The 22,365-nt window shown below is 38.8% G+C and overlaps 1 protein-coding gene and 1 long non-coding RNA gene across 2 annotated transcripts in view; one reads left to right on the forward strand and one right to left on the reverse strand.

Moving 5' to 3' along the window:
* The window catches only part of LOC126484034 (uncharacterized), a 33,083-nt gene extending 12,100 nt beyond the window's left edge, over positions 1-20,983 (reverse strand). Inside the window, exons 1-3 of the long non-coding RNA XR_007587801.1 lie at positions 20,849-20,983; positions 13,259-13,408; positions 10,534-10,670 (exon numbers count right to left, since the gene is read on the reverse strand). This is a non-coding gene — a long non-coding RNA (uncharacterized LOC126484034). The remainder of the gene's footprint in view (positions 1-10,533; positions 10,671-13,258; positions 13,409-20,848) is intronic.
* Positions 300-2,473, forward strand: LOC126484033 (piggyBac transposable element-derived protein 4-like). The gene is made up of 2 exons (XM_050107366.1): positions 300-707; positions 792-2,473. Exons 1-2 carry the CDS (start codon positions 479-481, stop codon positions 2,444-2,446), a joined length of 1,884 nt encoding a protein of 627 aa, XP_049963323.1. The 5' UTR covers positions 300-478; the 3' UTR covers positions 2,447-2,473.
* Positions 20,984-22,365: the final 1,382 nt, after the last annotated feature.

Raw genomic sequence — 22,365 nt, forward strand, 5'->3', positions numbered from 1 at the left:
GCGGGCACTATCAAAATCACCAATATTGCACCATCCAGTGATGGGTGAACCATTTAAGATTTCAACCGATGCATCAGATTATAGCTGCAGAACTTTTCCAAGGCGAATGGGGTTTCGAGAGTATAGACCATAGGTCAATAGCTTTTGCTAGCCAGAGTCTCAACAAACATGAATAGAATTATACAGCCACAGAAAAAGAATTATTGGCCATAGTATGGAGTATACAAAAATTCCAAACACTTATATCGGGGTCCAAAATATATGTCTATACGAATCGCTAAGCTCTGTCATTTTTAACACATTTCGGTCGTTGCCCGTAGAAACTACGAGCGCGCATTTATTGCCGTAACAGTCGGCGCTCGGAGATTCTCCGAGCGCCGCCTTCTCGATTATTATTTCAGGTTGCGGCGCATTATATCCGTGCAGTGACATCTGGAGTTGAGTGTTTCGGTCTTTTAGTACATCGGACGACCGCTAGATGGTGTTCCTGCATCCTCTAAGCGCTATGTCACTCAAAAAAGGCGCCAAAACAATTCCCGCGCATTCACTCTTGCAGTGTGCTTATGTAGTTGTCTTTATCGCAAACGTTTGTCGTAAAATGGGGGACAGTTTGACTGAAGAGGAAATTCTGAGGCTGCTGGAAGAATCTGGATCTGAAATTGACGATGATGGATTTCAAACTGAAAATAGTTCTTCTGAAATAGATGGTAATTATAATGGTCAGTCATTGTGTTTACGAATCACAATTATAATCTCGGCAGTTTCACTGACTTATGTCATTTATTTCGAAGGTAACAACGAGTGGTCCGAAAATGAAAATGAGCCATCAGACGTATTAGAAGAGTGTGAAGCTCCCATTCAAAAAGGCAGAGGCAGAATACAACAACAGCAGTCCCAAAACAACGTTGTTGAATGGGTAAATGACGATGTCCTACAACAATTACCGCTCTTTGAAGGCGTAAGTAATGTCTTGGCACCTTTGAGCGCCGAAAGCACTGAATTTGACTGTTGGAGCGTCTTTATTGACGCAAATGTCATCAAAAATATAAAGACAGAAACAAACCGCTACGCTGCAGCAACAATTTCCAAATTGCGGATGCAAAATAAAATAACTTCCAGGTCGCTTTGGGCCAATTGGTCTGCTGTGAAGCTACATGAGATGTATCAGTTTTTTGCTATAATTATTCACATGTGCCTTGTACACAAACCAAATATTACGGACTATTGGAGCAATGACCTAATGCTAGATTCCTCCTTACCTGCAAAAATCATGAAAAGAGACAGATTTAGGTCAATTTACTTTATGCTTCACGTAAATAACAACGACAATTATGTACGAAGGGGTCAACCAAACCATGATCCTATACACAAAATCCGACCTTTTTTTGATAACTTTGTACTGAAAAGCAAGAACAGTTTTTCTCCTGGTGAGAATCTCACAGTTGATGAAGGTTTATGTCCATTCAGAGGGAGAATTCGATTTCGAGTATATATCAAGAACAAACCGAGCAGGTATGGTATAAAATTTTTCATTCTAAGTGATTCAGCAACAGGATATGTTTTGAACTGTGAAGTGTACACCGGTGCAGGTGAAAAAGACAACAGTGCAGATTCAGTGGTGCTACGTTTGTGCAACAGTTATCTACGTAAGGGTCATACATTGTACATGGACCGCTTTTATACTTCTGTAAAATTATTTGAAAAGTTGTTTGATGAGGGCACATCTGCTGTTGGCACAGTAATGAGAAACAGAAGAGGCCTACCACAGGAATTCAAACAGAATAAACTAAGAAGAGGTGAAATCGTATTCAAGAGAAAAAATTCCGTGCTAGCACTTCACTGGAAAGATACTAGGGATGTGTTTGCCCTTTCTACCAAACATAGAATGACAAGTAGTGTTACTAAGACAAAATCCAAGGCTGGAATGGTAGAAAAACTGAAGCCTGATCTCATACTTGATTATAATAAAAATAAAACTGGTGTTGATCATGGAGATCAGCTGGTGACCTACTATTATTTTCAACGACGAACAATGAAATGGTGGAAAAAGGTATTTTTTCATGTATTTATGATGTGCGTGGTCAATTCTTACATTCTGTACAAGAAACTTCGGCCTGTCTCTCACAAACGAACCAGCTTGTTTACTTTTATGGTGAACCTGGGAAAACAAATACTGGAGAAATCCGGCGAAGTTTTCAATGAAAATGAAAAGCAGGGTTCAGCAGCAAACAGGCTAACAGCAAGGCATTTCCCCACTCACGTCCCATCGACAACAAGCAAGAAATATGCATCAAGATATTGCATTGCTTGCTCTGAGAAGGGCGCACGGAGTACTGGCAAACGAGTGAGAAGGGAGACGAGATGGTGGTGTGAAGAATGTAATGTAGGATTGTGTCTACCTGACTGTTTCAAGCAATATCACACAAAGACAAATTTTACTCAATGAAAAGAGTTGTAAAAATTCAATGAAATAATTTTGTACATTTATTTTATAATAAATTCTGATTTCTTGCAATTTCAAACTTTTTTTCTACCTCTGAATCAACTAATTTTCAAAATATAATAATTCTGTAAATATATGATATCTTACAAAAAACTTTAAACAAATGTTTAGATATAGGATGATAACACACACATCAGTTAAAAGGTTTTGCTTTCCTTCATTACCTTTTGGTCAGGAGCCATGTAAAAAAGGCGCAAAAGTCTACGACTTCTGAGGGATTGCAGTAGTATCTGTGGCCCGACTGCAATGTGTTAATGAATAGTCGATTACTACTTGGTAGATTGATGTGGTGGATGTTGTTTGTTCAAGAATATGACATTAGAATCCAGTATATAAAAGGTTCGGAGAATATTGTACGTGACGCTTTGTCTCAGCTACCAATAGGCATGAAACAACTAAAGCGTACAGAAGGACCTGGCATCATTTTTGCGATTAATTTTTTAACATTAGAATATCCAATTAACAAGGTGCAAGAAATGGCTCAGAAAATAACAGATAACATCCAATACCCCCCCCCCCCCCCCATGAACCATGCCGTTGGTGGGGAGGCTTGCTTGCCTCAGCGATACAGATAGCCGTACCGTAGGTGCAACCACAACACAGGGGTGTCTGCTGAGAGGCCAGGCAAATGTGTGGTTCCTGAAGAGGGGCAGCAGCCTTTTCAGTAGTTGAAGGGGCAACAGTCTGGATGATTGACTGATCTGGCCTTGTAACACTAACCAAAACAACCTTGCTGTGCTGGTACTGCGAATGGCTGAAAGCAAGGGGAAACTAAGGCCGTAATTTTTCGAAAGGCATGCAGCTTTATTGTATAATTAAATGATGATGGCGTCCTCTTGGGTAAAACATCCCGGGGGTAAAATAGTCCCCCATTCGGATCTCCGGGTGGGGACTAATCAAGAGAACGTCGTTATCAGGAGAAAGAAAACTGGCATTCCATGGATCGGAGTGTGGAATGTCAGATCCCTTAATCGGGCAGGTACATTAGAAAATTTGAAAAGGGAAATGGATAGGTTAAAGTTAGATATAGTGGGAATTAGTGAAGTTCGGTGGCAGGAGGAACAAGACTTCTGGTCAGGCAAATACAGGGTTATAAATACAAAATCAAATAGGGGTAATGGAGAAGTAGGTTTAATAATGAATAGGAAAATAGGAATGCAGGTAAGCTACTACAAACAGCATAGTGAACGCATTATTGTGGCCAAGATAGATAAGAAGCCCACGCCTACCACAGTAGTACAAGTTTATATGCCAACTAGCTCCGCAGATGACAAAGAGATTGATGAAATGTATGATGAGATAAAAGAAATTATTCAGTTAGTGAAGGGAGACGAAAATTTAATAGTCATGGCTGACTGGAACTCGACAGTAGGAAAAGGAAGAGAAAGAAATGTAGTAGGTGAATATGGAATGGGAGTAAGGAATAAAAGAGGAAGCCACCTGGTAGAATTTTGCACAGAGTATAGCTTAATTATAGCTAACACATGGTTCAAGAACACGAAAGAAGGTTGTATACATGGAAGCAGCCTGGAGATACTGGAAGGTCTCAGATAGATTATATAATGGTAAGACAGAGATTTAGGAACCAGGTTTTAAATTGTAAAACATTTCCAGGGGCAGATGTGGACTCTGACCACAATCTATTGGTTATGAACTGTAGATTAAAACTGAAGAAACTGCAAAAAGGTGGGAAGGGGATGAGACCTGGATAAACAAAGGACCAGAGATTGTAGAGAGCTTCAGGGAGAGCATTAGGGAACGACTGACTAGAATGGGGGAAAGAAATACAGTAGAAGAAGGATGAGTAGCTTTGAAAGATGAAATAGTGAAGGTAGCAGAGGGTCACGTAGGTACAAAGATGAGAGCTAATAGAAATCCTTGGGTAACAGAAGAGATATTGAATTTAATTGATGAAAGGAGAAAATACAAAATGCAGTAAATGAAGCAGGCAAAAAGGTATACAAACGTCTCAAAAATGAGATCGACAGGAAGGGCAAAATGGCTAAGCACGGATGGCTGGACGACAAATGTAAGGATGTAGAGGCGCATATCACCAGGGGTAAGATAGATACTGCCCACAGGAAAATTAAAGAGACCTTTGGATAAAAGAGAACGACCTGAATGAATATCAAGAGCTCAGATGGAAACCCAGTACTAAGCAAAGAAGGGAAAGCAGAAAGGTGGATGGAGTATATAGAGGGTCTATACAAGGGCGATGTTCTTGAGGACAATATTATAGAAATGGAAGAGAATGTAGATGAAATGGGAGATACGATACTGCGCGAAGAGTTTGACAGAGCACTGAAAGACCTAAGTCGAAACAAGGCCCCGGGAGTAACCAACATCCCATTAGAACTAATGACAGCCTTGGCAGAGCCAGGCCTAACAAAACTCTACCATCTAGTGAGCAAGATGTATGAGACAGGCACAATTAGTACAGAAACCAGATGGCAGTTATAAGAGTCGAGGGGCATGAAAGGGAAGCAGTGGTGGGGAAGGGAGTGAGAGAGGGCTGTAGCCTCTCCCCGATGTTATTCAATCTGTATATTGAGCAAGCAGTAAAGGAAACAAAAGAAATTTCGGAGTAGGTATTAAAATCCATGGAGAATAAATAAAAGCTTTGAGGTTCACTGATGACATTGTAATTCTGTCAGAGACAGCAAAGGACCTGGAAGAGCAGTTGAACAGAATGGACAGTGTCTTGAAAGGAGGATATAGGATGAACATCAACAAAAGCAAAACAAGGATAATGGAATGTAGCCGAATTAAGTCAGGTGATGCTTAGGGAATTAGATTAGGAAATGAGACACTCACAGTAGTAAAGGAGTTTTGCTGTTTGAGGAGCAAAGTAACTGATGATGGTCGAAGCAGAGAGGATATAAAATGTAGACTGGCAATGGCAAGGAAAGTGTTTCTGAAGAAGAGAAATTTGTTAACATTGAGTATAGATTTAAATGTCAGGAAGTCGTTTCTGAAAGTATTTGTATGGAGTGTAGCCATGTATGGAAGTGAAACTTGGATGAGAAATAGTTTAGACAAGAAGAGAATAGAAGCTTTAGAAATGTGGTGCTACAGAAGCATGCTGAAGATTAGATGGGTAGATCACGTAACTAATGAGGAGGTATTGAATAGAATTGGAGAGAAGAGAAATTTGTGGCACAGCTTGACTAGAAGAAGGGATCGGTTGGTAGGACATGTTCTGAGGCATCAAGGGATCACCAATTTAGTATTGGAGGGCAGCGTGGAGGGTAAAAATCATAGAGGGAGACCAAGAGACGAATATACTAAACAGATTCAGAAGGATGTACGTTGCAGTAGGTACTGGGAGATGAAGAGGCTTACACAGGATAGAGTAGCAGGGAGAGCTGCATCAAACCAGTCTCTGGACTGAAGACCACAACAACATCATCATCCCCATTTTACAGATATATTTGTTATGTGTGTTAGGAAGTCGTTACCACCTAATCTAGATGGAAAGTGCAAGATTATAGGACATAATTTGTTCTGGAGAGACAGAAATCAACGTACCATTGGCGTTTATGTATACTGAATTTAGTAGAAGAGGAGTTAGTGTGGTACATTCATCAGGGGTATGGGAATTTCGATATAAAGAAATGTACTGCACATATGAATAAGTTCTACTACTATAAAAAGCTGGGACATAGAATAGCATCGGTCATTAAAACTTGTGAAATTTGTCAGAAGGTAAAAGAGGGTAACACATACATTAAATACATTATGTATCCAATTATTCCTAAACCTTTACACGTTTAACAGCTGCAGATTTCTTTGGACCAATTCCGAAAGGAAAAGGCAGAGTGGCCTATAGTTTTGTCCTCATAGAGTGTTGGTCTAAGTATGTTAAGTTATACCCTATTAAGAAAGCAAACACACCAACAGTAATACACTGTCTGCACCAGTACTTTCTCGAGGTAGGAAAACTGAAATGGTTCCTTTCCGACAATGGACCACAGTTTACTAGTAACAAGTTTAAGGAATTCTAGTGTGGGAAGACATTCATCAAATATTAATCTCCAACTATAATCCATCTTCTAACACATGTGAAAGGGTTAAGAAAGAAATTGCGAAGTTATGCCACACATACTACCATGAAAAACATATATCTTGGGCAACGAAAATGAAAGACATTGAGCTTGTTTTGAAGGAGTTACCGCATTTATCAATGAGATTAACACCTTTGGAGGTAATAGATAAACCCTTTGTCAGAGAACCTCTTATTAAATGTTTCGTGTGGCCTGAGCAACCTATAGACGACTTCCAACTTAAACAGGAAATAGTCTGTAAGAACATACTTAACAAAGCACAACAACAAGCAAGCAAATATAACGAGAAGGCTATCAAAGCACAATATAAAGTTGATGATCTAGTTCTTGTAAAGCAGCATCTTCAGAACTCTGCCCTGAAGAAAGAGAGACACATAATTTTTTTCGGAAATATGACGGACTTTTCCAGGTACAAACAGTAATCCATCCCAAGACACTGTTTTTAATAGATTCTATAACTGGATTGGAAAAGGGAAAATACAACATAAAGGACCCAAAGTTCTATATCCCCCAGGGACATTAACATTCTGTGTGTACGAGCAGAGTGACGACTGCCAGTTCCTGAGTTTTTTTCGGTGTTCCTTCCGAGATTAGCTTTCCTACACCGAATTCCCTTCAAATCTTCAACTATTCTGTAATCTATTCATAACCTCTTAAACTATGCTACCATGTTAGTATTTAAGTGACCGAATATGACTAAAAGATAACAACTAATTTAAGAGAATCACAAATAAGCAGTGATATCTAAACATGGAATAAAACGAATCGAAAATAGTACTAGCACAAAGGTAATATCATGGTACTATTCAAGCAAAGTAATATCAAGATGACATAGACTGAACTTAGTATTTTATGCGGATACAAAAGATAATATGAAATGACTAACTAGATGATTATTGTATAAGTTTCTAATTTTATAGAATATTTTATACATTTTGGTGAGATGTGATGTAAATTTTGAAAGGGGTGGGTAGTGTAGGCACAAACATGACTAACACTACACATACACCACACCTTTCAGACGACCCTCACAGACACGTGTGACTGATTCTTCACCATTTGCCGTTCCATAGAAGTTGCCAAGATCTTTCTTCAGGGACTTCAAAGGTGAAGGTGAGAATGTCCGCTCTGTATGAGATGTTTATCATCATACTTCCTCCGGCTACTCACAGAAGTACCGGCGAAGTAGCGATCCTGGGGAAGGGTTTTCTATCTTTGGGGCTATCTTCTTTCGCTCCTTCGATCTTAGCAACCATTTCTATTTTTTCCTTTCTTACTTCTCTATTGAGTACCGGTCTATCTATCCCTCCTTCCATATGCATATAAGTATTAGTGAGCAATATTGGATATTGAAGTAGATTATTTATTTTACTGAATAATATTTAAGAATAGTATTTGTAAAGATGCATGCTCGGGCAATGAACCAGGAGGCCTACTCAGGAAGGAGAAGGAGGGCCACCCAGGATTTATTGGATCAGAAGGGCAGATAGGTAGACCCAAGAGAGGCTGCCTATACTGTGCGGACAGAGGCATCAAGAAGGGGATAAACCTGTACCATAGATTAGCAAGTTAAAAGGGATGTACCTACCAAAATGGAAGAAGAAAGGGTACTCCTAGGATCAACCCATGTAGGATATAAGTACCGTTCCTGAAGGGAAAAAAGGTAGTATCATGACAGAAGTCACATGTTAAACGGGATGAGTCTGGTAAGTTTGAATTGTATGCATAAATAGCCTCATTAAGTTTCAGGTTTACAAATGTCCAAGAAGGGAACACTGTTATTCTACCCAGAGTTCCTCCAGATTACAATAAGTAATGATTAAGTACATACTTAGAAAAAGTAGTATGGGAAGTAAGAACAAAGCAGCAGAATATTCATGAGTTATGTGCACATAGAATTTATCATTGGAAGAGGAACAGTAAACAGAGCTAACACCAACATGGATTGAAAAGTTCACAGTTTGCAATTGTGGTAAAATATGCATGGTACTGTTAAAATATAAAGAATTATTATCCAGTGTAATTGTACATAATGAATATGTATTAAATATCGCGTGTTCGACCTAAAGGGAGGGATATGTAGTGCCCCTAGAATTTCGACGCAAATTCTAGAGACCCTCCGTTTTACACCGTCTTGAACACCCGATATTTCACATATGAGCGTGAGAAACGGGAGAGTGTCTACCTCGTGCTGGTTTTTTTTGTGTGTGCAGGATGGATGTGTGTCAAGAGAATGGCACAAGGTGAATGGTTGATCGGCGCGGGCAAGTGGTTACCTTGCTCATCACAGGAGTTACATGACCAGCACTAGGAGCAAGCGTGCCTTAGTCCGTGACAGTGCTACGTCAGTCATTATTAGGAACAGCTGAATTGTGATCAAGAAAAGAAAAGACAATTACATTTACTTACTTACTGACTCTCTACAGTTGCAGGTGGTGGACTGGTAAGAGCCTTGAGAGATTTTCAGAACTGCATTTATTGTAAAAGTAATCAATAGTTTCTGACGGACCGGAAGTCATTGGATTTACGAAATATGCTTCATTGATGTGAAACTGTTATGTGGTGTTCTATTTGTGGAAGTGAAATTTAGGAGGGTTGATTTAAAAGTATCCTGAGTGCATGCAATCATTTTAAGAATAGAGTAAATTCCTCCAAACAGCATCGTATCTTCGGAGAAGAAATTGGGTAGATCGTCGCAGCCGGCTATCTTGAGAAGAGGATCGGCAAAGCACCTCCAAGTAAGTCCACTGATGAAGGGGACGTGTGAGTCTTGCACACCAGCACCACATTGCTTCCTCTAGTCACTGGAAACCGCCAGAGGCTGTGTGTGTGTGTGTGTGTGTGTGTGTGTGTGTGTGTGTGTGTGTTTTATCAACCGAAATGTAAAACTGCTTTTGCATGCGGAACACACTGAAGAAACATACAAAGAACTTATAAAAAATTTTGTATGTGACTCTGAAAACTACGACTGCATGCTTAATCGCTGTGATAATTGTCCCAATGATGACAAACTGTCAGAATTATTAAAACACAAATTATCTTACAAAGGTGCTGATGATGAAATTGAGTTCAGCCAGGGATAAACACAGATCAGGAGGCAGAATTGGTAAAGCAGTCTGCAACTGTTGGTGAATAGATGGACTTGTTGGTAAGAAAATTACAAGCACTTAAGCCACACTTATTTATATCTAAGTGTCAGTCAAAATCACTGAAAAATTGAAAGAAAATCTAATCCTGTAAAAAGCAGTTCCGTTAATGGACTTTCATGAAAACTACAGTTTTGTAATTCACAATGAAATTCTGAGTTACCACTGGATAAGAAGCATCTGTACAATCCATCCTGTGTGTTTTTATGTGGTAAATGAGGAACGTAAATTCGTAAGAGTGAACCACTACTCTATAAGTGATGATATGGAACATTACGTAGGATTTGTAAATGCTGTCCAGAGCGGAAATGGCTGGCAGAGCATCACCCACAAGTGAAGAATGTGCACTGTTTCACTGATTGATGTGCTGCTCAATAAATGAATAGAAAAAGCTTTAAAAATTTGTGTGAGCACAAAAATATTTTTTCTATTGACGCTGAGCATTCCTTTTTTGCAACTAGCCAGCGTAAATCTGTGTGCGATGGTTTGGGAGGAACTATAAAACATATACTGAGAAGAGCTAGTCTTCAACTAGCAGATGATGCACAATCAACAACTGAATCTGGTGTTTATGATTTCTGCAAAGCTAATATTGACAAATGTTTTTTTTCACTTCTTAGAGAAAGTCAATGTAGGTTTCCTACACAAGAACCTCGAGAAGAGATTTTCGACAACCCGCACAACTAATACCTGGTACCAGGAATTTTCACCATTACAAAGCACTTTCTTGTGATTCTTTAGAGATCAGAAGAGTAACTTCTCCTGAAAAGCCTTCCTTAATTTTTTCATTCAATGAAAATGCTCCACAATGGATACATACTCATCCTCGACTAATTTCTTTTGTAGCAGCTGTGTATGGTGACAGGTGGTACTTTGCCTTTGTCAGAAAAGTCTGATGAAGGAGACATTTTACTCCTGTTTCTCCACCCACCTGAACCAGCAGTGTCTTCTTTTGACCTGAGAAGGAAGACTTGTTTTATGCCTTTGCAAAACATTGTATGTGCTGTTGGCATACCTAAATCAACATCATTAGGCAGAATGTATTACTTTAATGAAAAAGATATGAAGTTAACAGAATATAATTTATCACAGTGGATTAAAAACAGATATGCTCTTAAGAAGTTCCACTGCTGAACATGTACATTTTTAAATTAACTTTAGTGTGGCTAGAATAATTTGACACCCTAAATAAAGCTAACCCATGTAATGAAAATGATTAAATTAAATTTATAACTTTTGGCTCTGTACTTCATGAGGCAGCCTTACCATATGTTGTCAGTTTACATAATCTGACATGAATGATCTTCTGAACAATAATGTGATATATGTTAAATGAACATCCAATATCTTAACAAAACTTAGGTTGCTTTGCCTGTTTTCCTTTTTTAAAAAAAAAAAAAATAGATCTGAGTTTCAATAAAAATAAATCTTTTATCAGCTGTCAAAATCCCTCATGTGACATCTGGGAAAATAAGTTGTGGTATTTACATTTGTAAAAAATCCATTTTTTCCCCTCAAACTACATATAGTATGTGCAGAAATTTTGCACTGACTATTGCCATGCAGAAAGTAACAAGCAGATAAAGTTTCGTGAAAATCTGAAGCAGTGGGTGTCAGGCAGTGATGATCTTACTCAGATCTTTTTTCCCACCACAGCACTCAGTATTGTGATTTCAGATTTATGTGTGTGTCCATTCATAGAAAACCCATTAATAATTTTATTTTATTCCAATGTGTGTTGTCTTGGGAATTATTTAAGACCAATTATAAGTTCCCACCAGATGGTCAAATGTGATATAAGCATTTTTCCAATGTGTCTGTACTTTTTTCAGAAATTGCAAAGTGACACATATTGAATTTTTTGTATAGTTCTTTGTAACTTTATTGCTTAAATAATTACATGCCTGTTAAGTAAGTGCTTCTCTTAACTTATGAAAAAAATTCCAAACCAAAAGCTTCATAAACACCCAAGTTATGGGCATTTATGTAGATAAGCACCATTTTGCATTGACATTCTTGCAGGGCCCAGTTATCAGAATAACTAAATTTAAAATTCAATATAAAAAAATCTTTTGATCTGAGAGGAAAAAGATTTTGTGCAAGTTCTTATGTTGTAAGTACAAGCAATTGTGCAAAGCTTCATGAAAATTTGAGATGTTGGGTAACATAACCTGGGTGATTTGACGAGGAATGACGCTCCATGGCTTTGTGGGGTTTGCGCCACACCTACCGTCAGTTCTTACCAACTGAAATCGGGACTCACCTGACCAGGCCACCCTTTTACAGTCGCCTAGGATCCAACCATGGTCACAAGCCCAGGAGAGATGTTACAGGTGATGCCGTGCAGTTGGTAAAGGCATTTGCACTGATCCTCTGCCGTTAGAGCCCATTGACGCAAAATTTTGTCACACTATCCTAATTCACTGAACATCCCACATTGATTTCTGCAGTAACTTCATGCAGTGTTGCTTATCTGTTAGCACTGACAACTTTATGCAAATACTACTGCTCTCTGTCGTTAAGTGAAGTCTGTTGGCCACCACGTTATCCGTGGTGAGTGGAAATGCCTGAAATTTGGTGTTCTCAACACACTCTTGACACTGTGGATCCTGTAGTATTGAATTCCCTAACAATTTCCAAAGTACAATGTCCCATGTGTCTAGCTACAACTACCGCTCCATGTTCAAAGTCTGTTAATTCCCATTGTACGCCAATATAATCACATTGGAAACCTTTTCACATGAATCAATTGAGTACACATGACAGCTCCAACAATGCACTGCCACTTTATGCCTAGTGCACACAATGTTACCACCATCTGTATATGTGCCTATCGTTATTCCATGACTTTTGTCATCTCAGTATTTACTCTAAGAAGTAAGTGTTGATGTTTTGAAACTTGCTATTCTTTCAGTTCTCAACATTGCGGAAAATTTACCATACAAACTTTGTCAAGAAAATCCCATCTCGAATATTGTTTTGACTATTAACAAGCTTTACCACTGGTAGTTCATTAATTCCGATGCTAGACTCCAACTTATTGTGACTTCATATTCACCATTTGATATTGGACTAATCGAAGTCAACATGTCTAGTGTAGAATACACCACCATTTGGCAGTGACACCTACTTCAAGTATGAAAGGACCATAACGCTGTGTAAATGGTACCACCTAACTAGCCAAACACGGTCTTTGGTTGACACAAAAACTACTTAATTACAAAGCGACAGACTGAGTTGCCTGTACTTGTCTTCAGGAGGCAAAATTCCAAGTACTGCTGACAAGATATTTTTAAGCCGTAAAAAACCATTAGCTAGCTTTTGGGAGAGCTAGTTCACTCCCAAGGATAAAAGAATGGGACAAGGCAGCTCACTCACACCCAGTTTGAGAGGGAGGGAAACACCTCTTGCGAGGACAATGGGAGATGAAGACAGAGGGGGCAGGAGATACTCTATTTTCCCATTGTGCTCTAAGATTCTGAAGTCTGTAATAACCTTGAACCGTTAATAACAAGAAAAGCCAGCCTGAAGGTCTTGATACTCACAATTGTTAAAATAAGTGTCATCGATTGATGACAAAGTTCACACACTCATTACATAACATGAATGAATGTGAAGTTAACAGTGTCATTAGTCAGGAGTATCTCATTCATCGTTACTTCCTGCTGGTTACACTAATGGAACAGGCACTATCACTGAAACAAAAAAAGCCATTTTTAGTACTTAGAGAACGGAAGAGAAAATGCTGTGGTAACTTTATTTTAATTAAAGAACTAATAACTAGGAAACACCAGGTAGGAATATCAACAATGTAGGAAAAGACAGATTGCTACTTATTGTAAAGAAGATACGCCAAATTGTAGACAGGCACGATTAAAAGATATTCACATATAGCTTTCGGACACAGCCCTCGTAAGTAAAGATACACATGAACACACACAAACAAGCAAGCAAGCAAGCACACTTCACGCCCACACGACCGCCAACTCCAGCATCTCGAGCCAGACTGCAAAATCACAGTGGATGCAAGCGTCAATGTGGGGGGTGTTGGGAAGGGATAACAGTGTTTGGTTGGGAGAGAGATGACCACTGTCTGGTGGAGTGTGCAGGGACTAGACTGCCAATTGGCACAGCACCAGGAGGCAGTGGGGCAAGGATGTGGTGAAAAAAGGACAAAAAAGGAGAGGAGCGAGGAAAGATGGGTGGATGCATTGACAGAAGGCTGCAAATTAACAGGTTGGGAGACGAAAATGCGGAGGAGATGACAGGGCAGAGAGGGTGGAAACTGTTGGGTGTGGGGACAGTATTTTACCGTAGGTCGAGGCTGGGATAATGACAGGAGCAGAGAATGTGTTGTAAGGATAACTCGCATCTGCACAGTTCAGGAATGGAGGTGGTGGAGGGAAAGATCCAGATGGCTCAATTTGATTTCAATGGCTGGTTCACTACCGGAGCCATCTGGATCCTTCCCTCCACCACCAGCTTTTCTGAACTGCACTGATGGGAGTTATCCTTACGAAACATCTCTACTCCCAAGATTATCCTGGCTTCAACCTACAGTAACATATTGTCCCCACAACCTCCACCCAACAGTTTCCACTCCCTCTATCCTATCATCTACTCCCCAGTCTCGTCTCCCATCCAAACAGGAGTAAGTGGTAGTTGGAGGATGTATGAGACAGGTCTTGCATCTAGGTCTGTCCTGTCCCTTATATCCTCACACCACCACCTACTCCAGTCCAATCACAATCATCATCTATCCCATCAAAGACAGGGCTACCTGCGAACCAGTCATTTGATCTACAAGCTAAGGTGCAACCACTGTCCTGCATTCTACATAACATGACAATTAATAAGCTGTGTGCCCACATTAATGGCCACCAAGAGTGGCCAAGAGAGAACTGGACCACCCTGTTGCTGAGCACGTCACCCAACACGACGTTCTTCAGTTCAATGACTGCTTACAGCGTGTGTCATCTGGATCCTTCCCACCAACACCAGCTTTACTGAATTGCACAAGTGGGAACTCTTCCTGCATACATCCTATGTTCCCATAACCTTCCTGCCTCAACCTTCTTTATCCATTGCCCTCACCTGTCCAGCCGCTTCTCTGTTTCCATTCCAGCACTACACACCCCTCTATTCCACCAATGCACCCAGTCTTTTTACTTCTCTTTTTCCAGTACCCCTCCCCCCCTCGCTCTCTCCCCCTCGCCCTCTGCCTAACCTCCCAACTGTACCTAGCTGCCCTACCCTCTTTCTACCCCGTCCCTGCATGCTCCAACAAGCAGCATTTTACCATCCCCCATTACTAACCTACTATCCCTCACCCTCACCACCCCAGCTCTCCTCCTTACCTCCAACCATTTGCCTTTCCCATCCTGTGCCGCTGCTTGCTGTCTGGCTTCAGCCACTAGAGACTGTGGTCTTGCAGGCGCTTGCATGCGTGCGTGCGGTCCATTTTCGACAAGTGCCTTGTTGGCTGATAGCTCACTTTTCGACAGCTTTTTGTTGTGCCTATCTGTGACTCAGCATCTCAACTACATGGTGAGTAGCCTATCATTCTCATAATACTGTTACATTCCATCCTGGATCGCCTTCTAATATACCAAATAAATTAACAAATGAAGGAGCTGATCTTCCTTGGTACACAAAACAGGTTAGAACACTGTTGCACAAACAATGAAACAAACATGCCAAATTTTAACAGACGCAAAATCCCCAAGATTGGCGATCTTTTACAAAAGCTCGAAATTTAGCGCGGACTTCAATGCGACATGCTTATAATAGTTTCCACAACGAAACTTTGACTCGAAACCCGGCAGAAAATCCAAGGAGATTCTGGTCTTTTGTGAAGTATGTTAGCGGCAAGAAACAATCAATGCCTCCTCTATGCGATAGCGATGGAGATACTATAGAAGACAGTGCTGCCAAAGCAGAGTTACTAAACACAGCCTTCTGAAATGCCTTCACAAAAGAAGATGAAGTAAATATTCCAGAATTCGAATCGAGAGCAGCTGTCAACATGAGTAATGTGGAAGTAAATATCCTCGGAGTAGTGAAGCAACTTAAATCACTTAATAAAAGCAAGTCTTCTGGTCCAGACAGTATACCAATTACATTCCTCTCAGAGTATGCTGATGCATTAGCTCATACTTAACAATCATATACAACCATTCGCTCGATGAAAGATCCGTACCCAAAGACTGGAAAGTTGCATAGGTCACACCAATATTCAAGAAAGGTAGTAGGAGTAATCCACTAATCTACAGACCCATATCATTAACGTCAATATGCAGCAGGATTTTGGAACATATATTGTGTTCGAACATTATGAATTACCTCAAAGAAAACGATCTATTGACACACAGTCAACACGGGTTTAGAAAACATCGTTCCTGTGAAACACAACTAGCTCTTTATTCACATGAAGTGTTGAGTGCTACTGACAAGGGATTTCACATCGATTCCGATTTCTGGATTTCCAGAAGGTTTTTGACACTGTACCACACAAGCAGCTTGTAGTGAAATTGCGTGCTTATGGAATATCGTCTCAGTTATGTGGCTGGATTTGTGATTTCCTGTCAGAGAAGTCACAGTTTGTAGTAATGGACAGAAAGTCATCGAGTAAAAAAGAAGTGATTTCTGGCATTACCCAAGGTAGTGTTATAGGCCCTTTGCTGTTCCTTATCTATATAAACGATTTGGGAGACAATCTGAGCAGCCGTCTTCGGTTGTTTGTATATGAGATTATTGTTTATCAACTAATAAAGTGATCAGAAGATCAAAACAAACTGCAAAACGATTTAGAAAAGATATCTGAATGGTGCAAAAAGTGGCAGTCGACCCTAAATAACTAAAAGTGTGAGGTCATCCACATGAGTGCTAAAAGGAACTCACTACACTTCAATTACACAAAAATTACTCTAATCTAAAAGCCGTAAATTCAACGAAATATCTAGGTATCACAATTACGAACAACTTAAATTGGAAGGGACACATAGAAAATGATGTGGGGAAGGCTAACTGTAACTTAGAAAATTTAACAGACCTACTAAAGAGACTGCCTAGGCTATGCTTGTCCATCCTCTTTTAGAATACTGCTGCGCGGTGTGGGATCCTTACCAGATAGGACTGATGGAGTACATTGAAAAAATTCAAAGAAACAAGCTGCGACATCGTTCAAAGAAAGGCAGCACGTTTTGTATTATCGCGAAATATGGGAGTGTGTCACAGAAATGATACAGGATTTGGGCTGGAAATCATTAAAAGAAAGGTGTTTTTCGTTGCGATGGAATCTTCTCACGAAATTCCAATCACCAACTTTCTCCTCCAAATGCGAAAATATTTTGTTGACACCAACCCACAAAGGGATGAACGATCACCTCAATAAAAAAGGGAAATCAGAGCTTGTATGGAAAGATATAGGTGTTCATTCTTTCCGCGCACTATATTAGATTGGAATAATAGAGAATTGTGAAGGCGGTTCGATGAACCCTCTGCCAGGCACTTAAATGTGATTTGCAGAGTATCCATGTAGATGTAGATTGCACTTATGATTGTTAGTCTTGTTTATAGGGGTCAGTTGCTGATAACTGTTTATAAATAGCTGTCTACAAGGGGTTCTAGAGTGCACACCACACATTACATGCTTCTGCTCAACAGACATCCTTTTGGCCCAATGTCAAGTTACCCTAGAATATTATAGTGCCTGACATTTGTGGATGAAAATATGGTAAGTAAGTCAACTTTCTGACCTTTACAATTTCAGAATCAGAAACTTTTAACAAATGTTGCAGGGATTAGACATTTAAGAAGCTCTCTAATACATGATTTCTCATTCATGTTCTTAGCAATATAAACATTGCATATGTGTATCATACATGAACCACATAAATGCAGGAGATGCACACTTTGTGACAGTGCTGAGAGGCAAAAATGATGACTCCTGACAAGACAACACCTACCAATGCAGAAAGAATGTGTGTTAAAGTTGGAGGGGTGGGGAATGTCATAATTTTAGGTTGATGGCTGTCCTTAAGAAGACAAAGGAAAAACAGATCTCTTTAACATTGTTGGTCTGTCTACATTTGTTGCTATCCATATTATACTAATAATTGTGTCTATGTGCAACTGAACGCCTACATTTATCAAGGCATCTCCAATGCACATGCTACCACTGATGCAGCCTCAATAAATTAAGAAGAAATTCATCTGGCTAAATGAAAATTGCAGTTATTTGGTTGCATATAGAAATGATCTGAAAATTTTTAAGATAACAAAAGTGATCATTTATTTACATAACTAAAGCAACAACAATTACTACATCCCTTTTTTTGCTGCAACTCTCTAATGAATGTCAACTGCACAAGAACTTCACTTGCCTTCATGAAAACAGGTGTTTTCCTGGAAGAAAGGAAAAGTCAAAATGACAGAAATGAAAAGTAGGACGGCGAATAATGACACAACTTGGGCCTCTACAACAAGGATATAATATTTCAAACTTTTCTGCCATTCTCTACATCTTCAACAATCTCCTCACTATGAGTCCATATGACAAGGTGTTTTTAATGTAACCTAGAGTATCATCGGTCCACAGAGATGATATCCATACCAGTTACTACCAATATTTCTTTACAAATAATTCACTTTAATGACAATAACACAACACTTTTTAAATTTCTTGAAATGTTTATTAATGATTCTATCAACAGTTGCAGTATTTGTTTTAGCCTAATGTAAGTAGTGCAACTGTTGACAGAACTGTTAATAAACACTTTACGAAATTTGATAAAGCTGGTGGTTCCCTGTCAACAAAATGTTGGGAAAAAATTTAAATGTTAATTTATTATGCATACAAACTACAAGTTGTTCCATAAAATTTAGGCAGGAGTGGTGGATGTCAGCAACTTGCTGCCACAAAGCTCCCAAAACGGTGTGCTTTCACTAGTACACACCTGAAGGCGACCAGAACTCTGGGCCATTCTATCATGGAAGTAAGTAACTGAAATCTGGAAGTTCACCAGAAATTTAATAGAATAATCTACACAGCACTAAGTTTTGAATTTTACACCATGTTTAAGCCCTTTTTTGGACACGGCTAACATCAAAGGGACACCCACTCAGACAATACAGTGGCTTAAATTCTTTTCCTTTTTTCTCTCACATTCATAGCTAGACCTCAAGACACTGTAACCCTTCAATTGCCTTAAAACGTTATGATTGCATTTTATTTCAGCCTTATTTCTTAATTAGTTATGAATAAAACACTGATCATTCTTGTTTAAATCAAAATCTATTAACATAGGGTCTGTTGCATTATTTTTGCGCTCAATACCTGTGATTGCCTTTTAGTGCATATGGCATTTAATGTACAGTAAATGAAAAAAAGTACTCTGCCTGAATAAAAGATTCAGATTTGGGATAGAAAAACCGAGTATTTGTATAACAATACACTAATTCTCATTTGTGTTAAGATTAGACAATTTTAATTTACTTGACAAAGTCTCATGGGATTCGCTGACTTTACAGTAAACGTATTTATTACAAAACAAATTTAATTTACTTTCCCTTTTGAATACTTTCCTCTAGAAACAACATTTCGAGGTGGGTAATGTAGCGACTAGATTTCACTGTGTCGTTATAAAGTAAATTTGCAAACACTAAAGAGCTTATCCGTATCGCAGTTTCCCAATACATGCTTAATTTAAGGGAAGAACTTTCTCCGTTTTGTGAAGTTTTAATACTGTAGTTTGAGGTATCAAGGCTGCAGCCCTACAATCCATTACGAGATTGAGGTTATTAGTTTTTCTCGTTGCTTTTTAAACCAGCTGACTAATCTCAAAATTAAAACTATGGAATGCGAGGATAGAATAAACAGTTATGTCGCGTATTTATTAAACTTACATATGGCAGATCACGACCGTGCCAAAAGTTCGATGACACAAACACACCCGCCAAGGGCTTAATGTAAAAACCAAGTGGAGAGCTCTTCCAGACTTCCACGTACAAACTACAACGTCCAATCCTGTCGTACGAAATACAAACGTCACCATCGTAGACAAAATAAACGAGATGGCGCCAAACCAAACTAAATATCTTGCACAGGTAAAATAAAGAAACTATTAAGCATATGAGGGTTAACTATGCAGTGACTCTGTAGCAACGTAAAAATATCTATTTCGGAAACTATTCAAATAAAATAGATTTCTCAGTAATTCAGCGTCATTAGAGAAAAACAACCAGGCAAAATACATGCATTTTAATTACGGCTGTGTCGAAAGCAAAGAATCTTAACGTCACATTGATTTACAAATTTATATACAACGATGTATACGCGCTCACAAAATGCTGAAGTTGAAATATTATGATGTGTAAGACCAGAACGCAGGTTGGAAAAAAAGTTATAAACTATGAACATCAGAGGGAATGGGGAATTCGTACATTTCGAAGGCGATGCGCAAAAAATACAAAGAATGTAATGGAAGAAGGCAATACAGTGGAGCAAGACGATACTGTAATGCAAACTTCAATACTGACTAGTCATTTTAAGAGCAGGTGTACCGCAGTCGCATCCACTCACTTATCACATCCATAAAATTACATCATGAAGGAGAGCGATGTAGAACAAGGCAGATTACACATTTTCTGAAGCGGTCACAATATTCCTACAACGTATACAAATTTTACGTCCCTTAAAGGAAGACAGAAGGCAATTTTTATCCCTATTCTGCCAAAGCTATTTTACCCTTTGAATAGGTACACTTTTCAAATGAACTATCAGTGACAAAACAATGAACTTTTTACCGCATATTATATATATACCTCAATTTACAAGTAAAATAAACATAATACCTCTTATGGTTTCGTAGGAAAAAATGTTATTCTTTCACTAGCAAAATTTAACTTTTTTTGTACATTAATTATTATAAAACAGTTTATGATTGTTTGATGGTTCTCAATTTACTTCTAATAACTTATTACCATCTGCAGTACAAATTGACCAAATTTCATGTTTCTACCCCATTAGTTTACCAAATAATGGTACCTGAAAGTCAAAAAATGTAGTTTTGAGAAAAATCCATTTAAAGATTAATATTGCAATTCTAGTATAGTTAATGATGAGAATTACTTACCACTAATATTTTCCTATATACTGAGCATCATCTGAATCATATTGATCTGCTTTTCTTCTCTTGGTCCCACTTCTTTCTGTCCGGCTGCTTTTGTGCATTGTAAATTAGCAATATCTGCTTTGCAGATTCTCTCTTTATCAATTTGCACCAAGGATTTTGTAGTATTTCCACTAGATTTTATGCCCAATAATTCCAAAACATGAAGTTTTCTAATTACATTATCATTGAAGCATAAAATAGCACCACAAACACCAAATTTGAGGGTTGTAAGCTGAACAAATAGAGTTTTCAGTAACTGGTTTCAAATGACAGAACTTGCTCATTCATTTAAATTTTGGATTTTCCCATGAAGACTTTTCTTCAACAACATATCTTTACAAAGGTCTCTAAATATGGATTTAATTTCATTTATTACTGATGCAGGTAAAGAATATTTGTGGTCATAACTGGCACTTCTCCTGTACTTGCACCAAGTGTCAGAATCATTCGGGCAAAGACCGTGCACTGGATTTTCATTTGTGGAAAGCATATGGAAAAAGATAGCCCAAATAGCTTTTTTCATGTTTTCTAAGTTCCCTACATTTTTTTCTTATGACCAAGCCATAATAATTCTGTACTCTATTTCAACATTTGTCAAGCAACCTTCACCACCTTTCTTCTTACTATCTTCCAATACTATTTTTTACTTTTCTTTCAATAATCTTCTCAACCTGGACCCCATTCTTTTCTGGACATGCCCAATGCACTCTAATTTAGAGATTGTGACATTTGGACCATAGGGTTGTTCTGCACATACCCAGTCATAGGCCTTGCTGTCACTGTCCCCTAAATACTGTGTGTATCTGACACCTCTGTTTGCCACTGAACAATTCAAAATCCTGAGAAGTCCTGCTACTTCCATCCCACCACTTGGACCAGTATAATTCATCTGACAGTTATGTTCATGCTCTTTCTCAGTTTCACTGCCACAAGTTTTACAGTACTTGCTTAGAATCTCTACATCAATTGCCTTGCTGGTATCAAATGATGTAGCTGTCTCGACAGCATTTAGTGAAGTGTGTCCTCGTTTCTGCCAGCTGGCATAAAAACATGCACAAATTTCACCACTTTCACTGACATCCCTTTCCTTGAGTTCTTCTTCAGCTGCTTCCTTCATTCAAATGTTACAAACTTCAGCATCAGCAGTACCAATAACATTATTATAAGTCATAAATTTTGGAGGAGAATTTGGAATTTCAAGTAATGCACATAAGAGTTTGCCAGCCTCCATCCCTTTACCACTAGATCTGAGACCATAAAATGGCCTTGTTCTCATATAAATTATTATTTGCCATTTTTGATGTCATTGTTGTAGCAACTGTCCCACATTTTGTACAACTCAATGTCAAGTTTGACACAATCCCTTAGCGAATACGCTGATTCTCAGCCAAAGAAACGTCGCCACCACATATTCTGCACACAGTATTTTTTAATACAAAATCACAGAGCATGCTAAGGTTCACCATAATATTTCCAAA

Source organism: Schistocerca serialis, chromosome 6 (assembly GCF_023864345.2).
Source record: "Schistocerca serialis cubense isolate TAMUIC-IGC-003099 chromosome 6, iqSchSeri2.2, whole genome shotgun sequence".
In the NCBI taxonomy this organism is placed as follows: Eukaryota; Metazoa; Arthropoda; class Insecta; order Orthoptera; family Acrididae; genus Schistocerca; species Schistocerca serialis.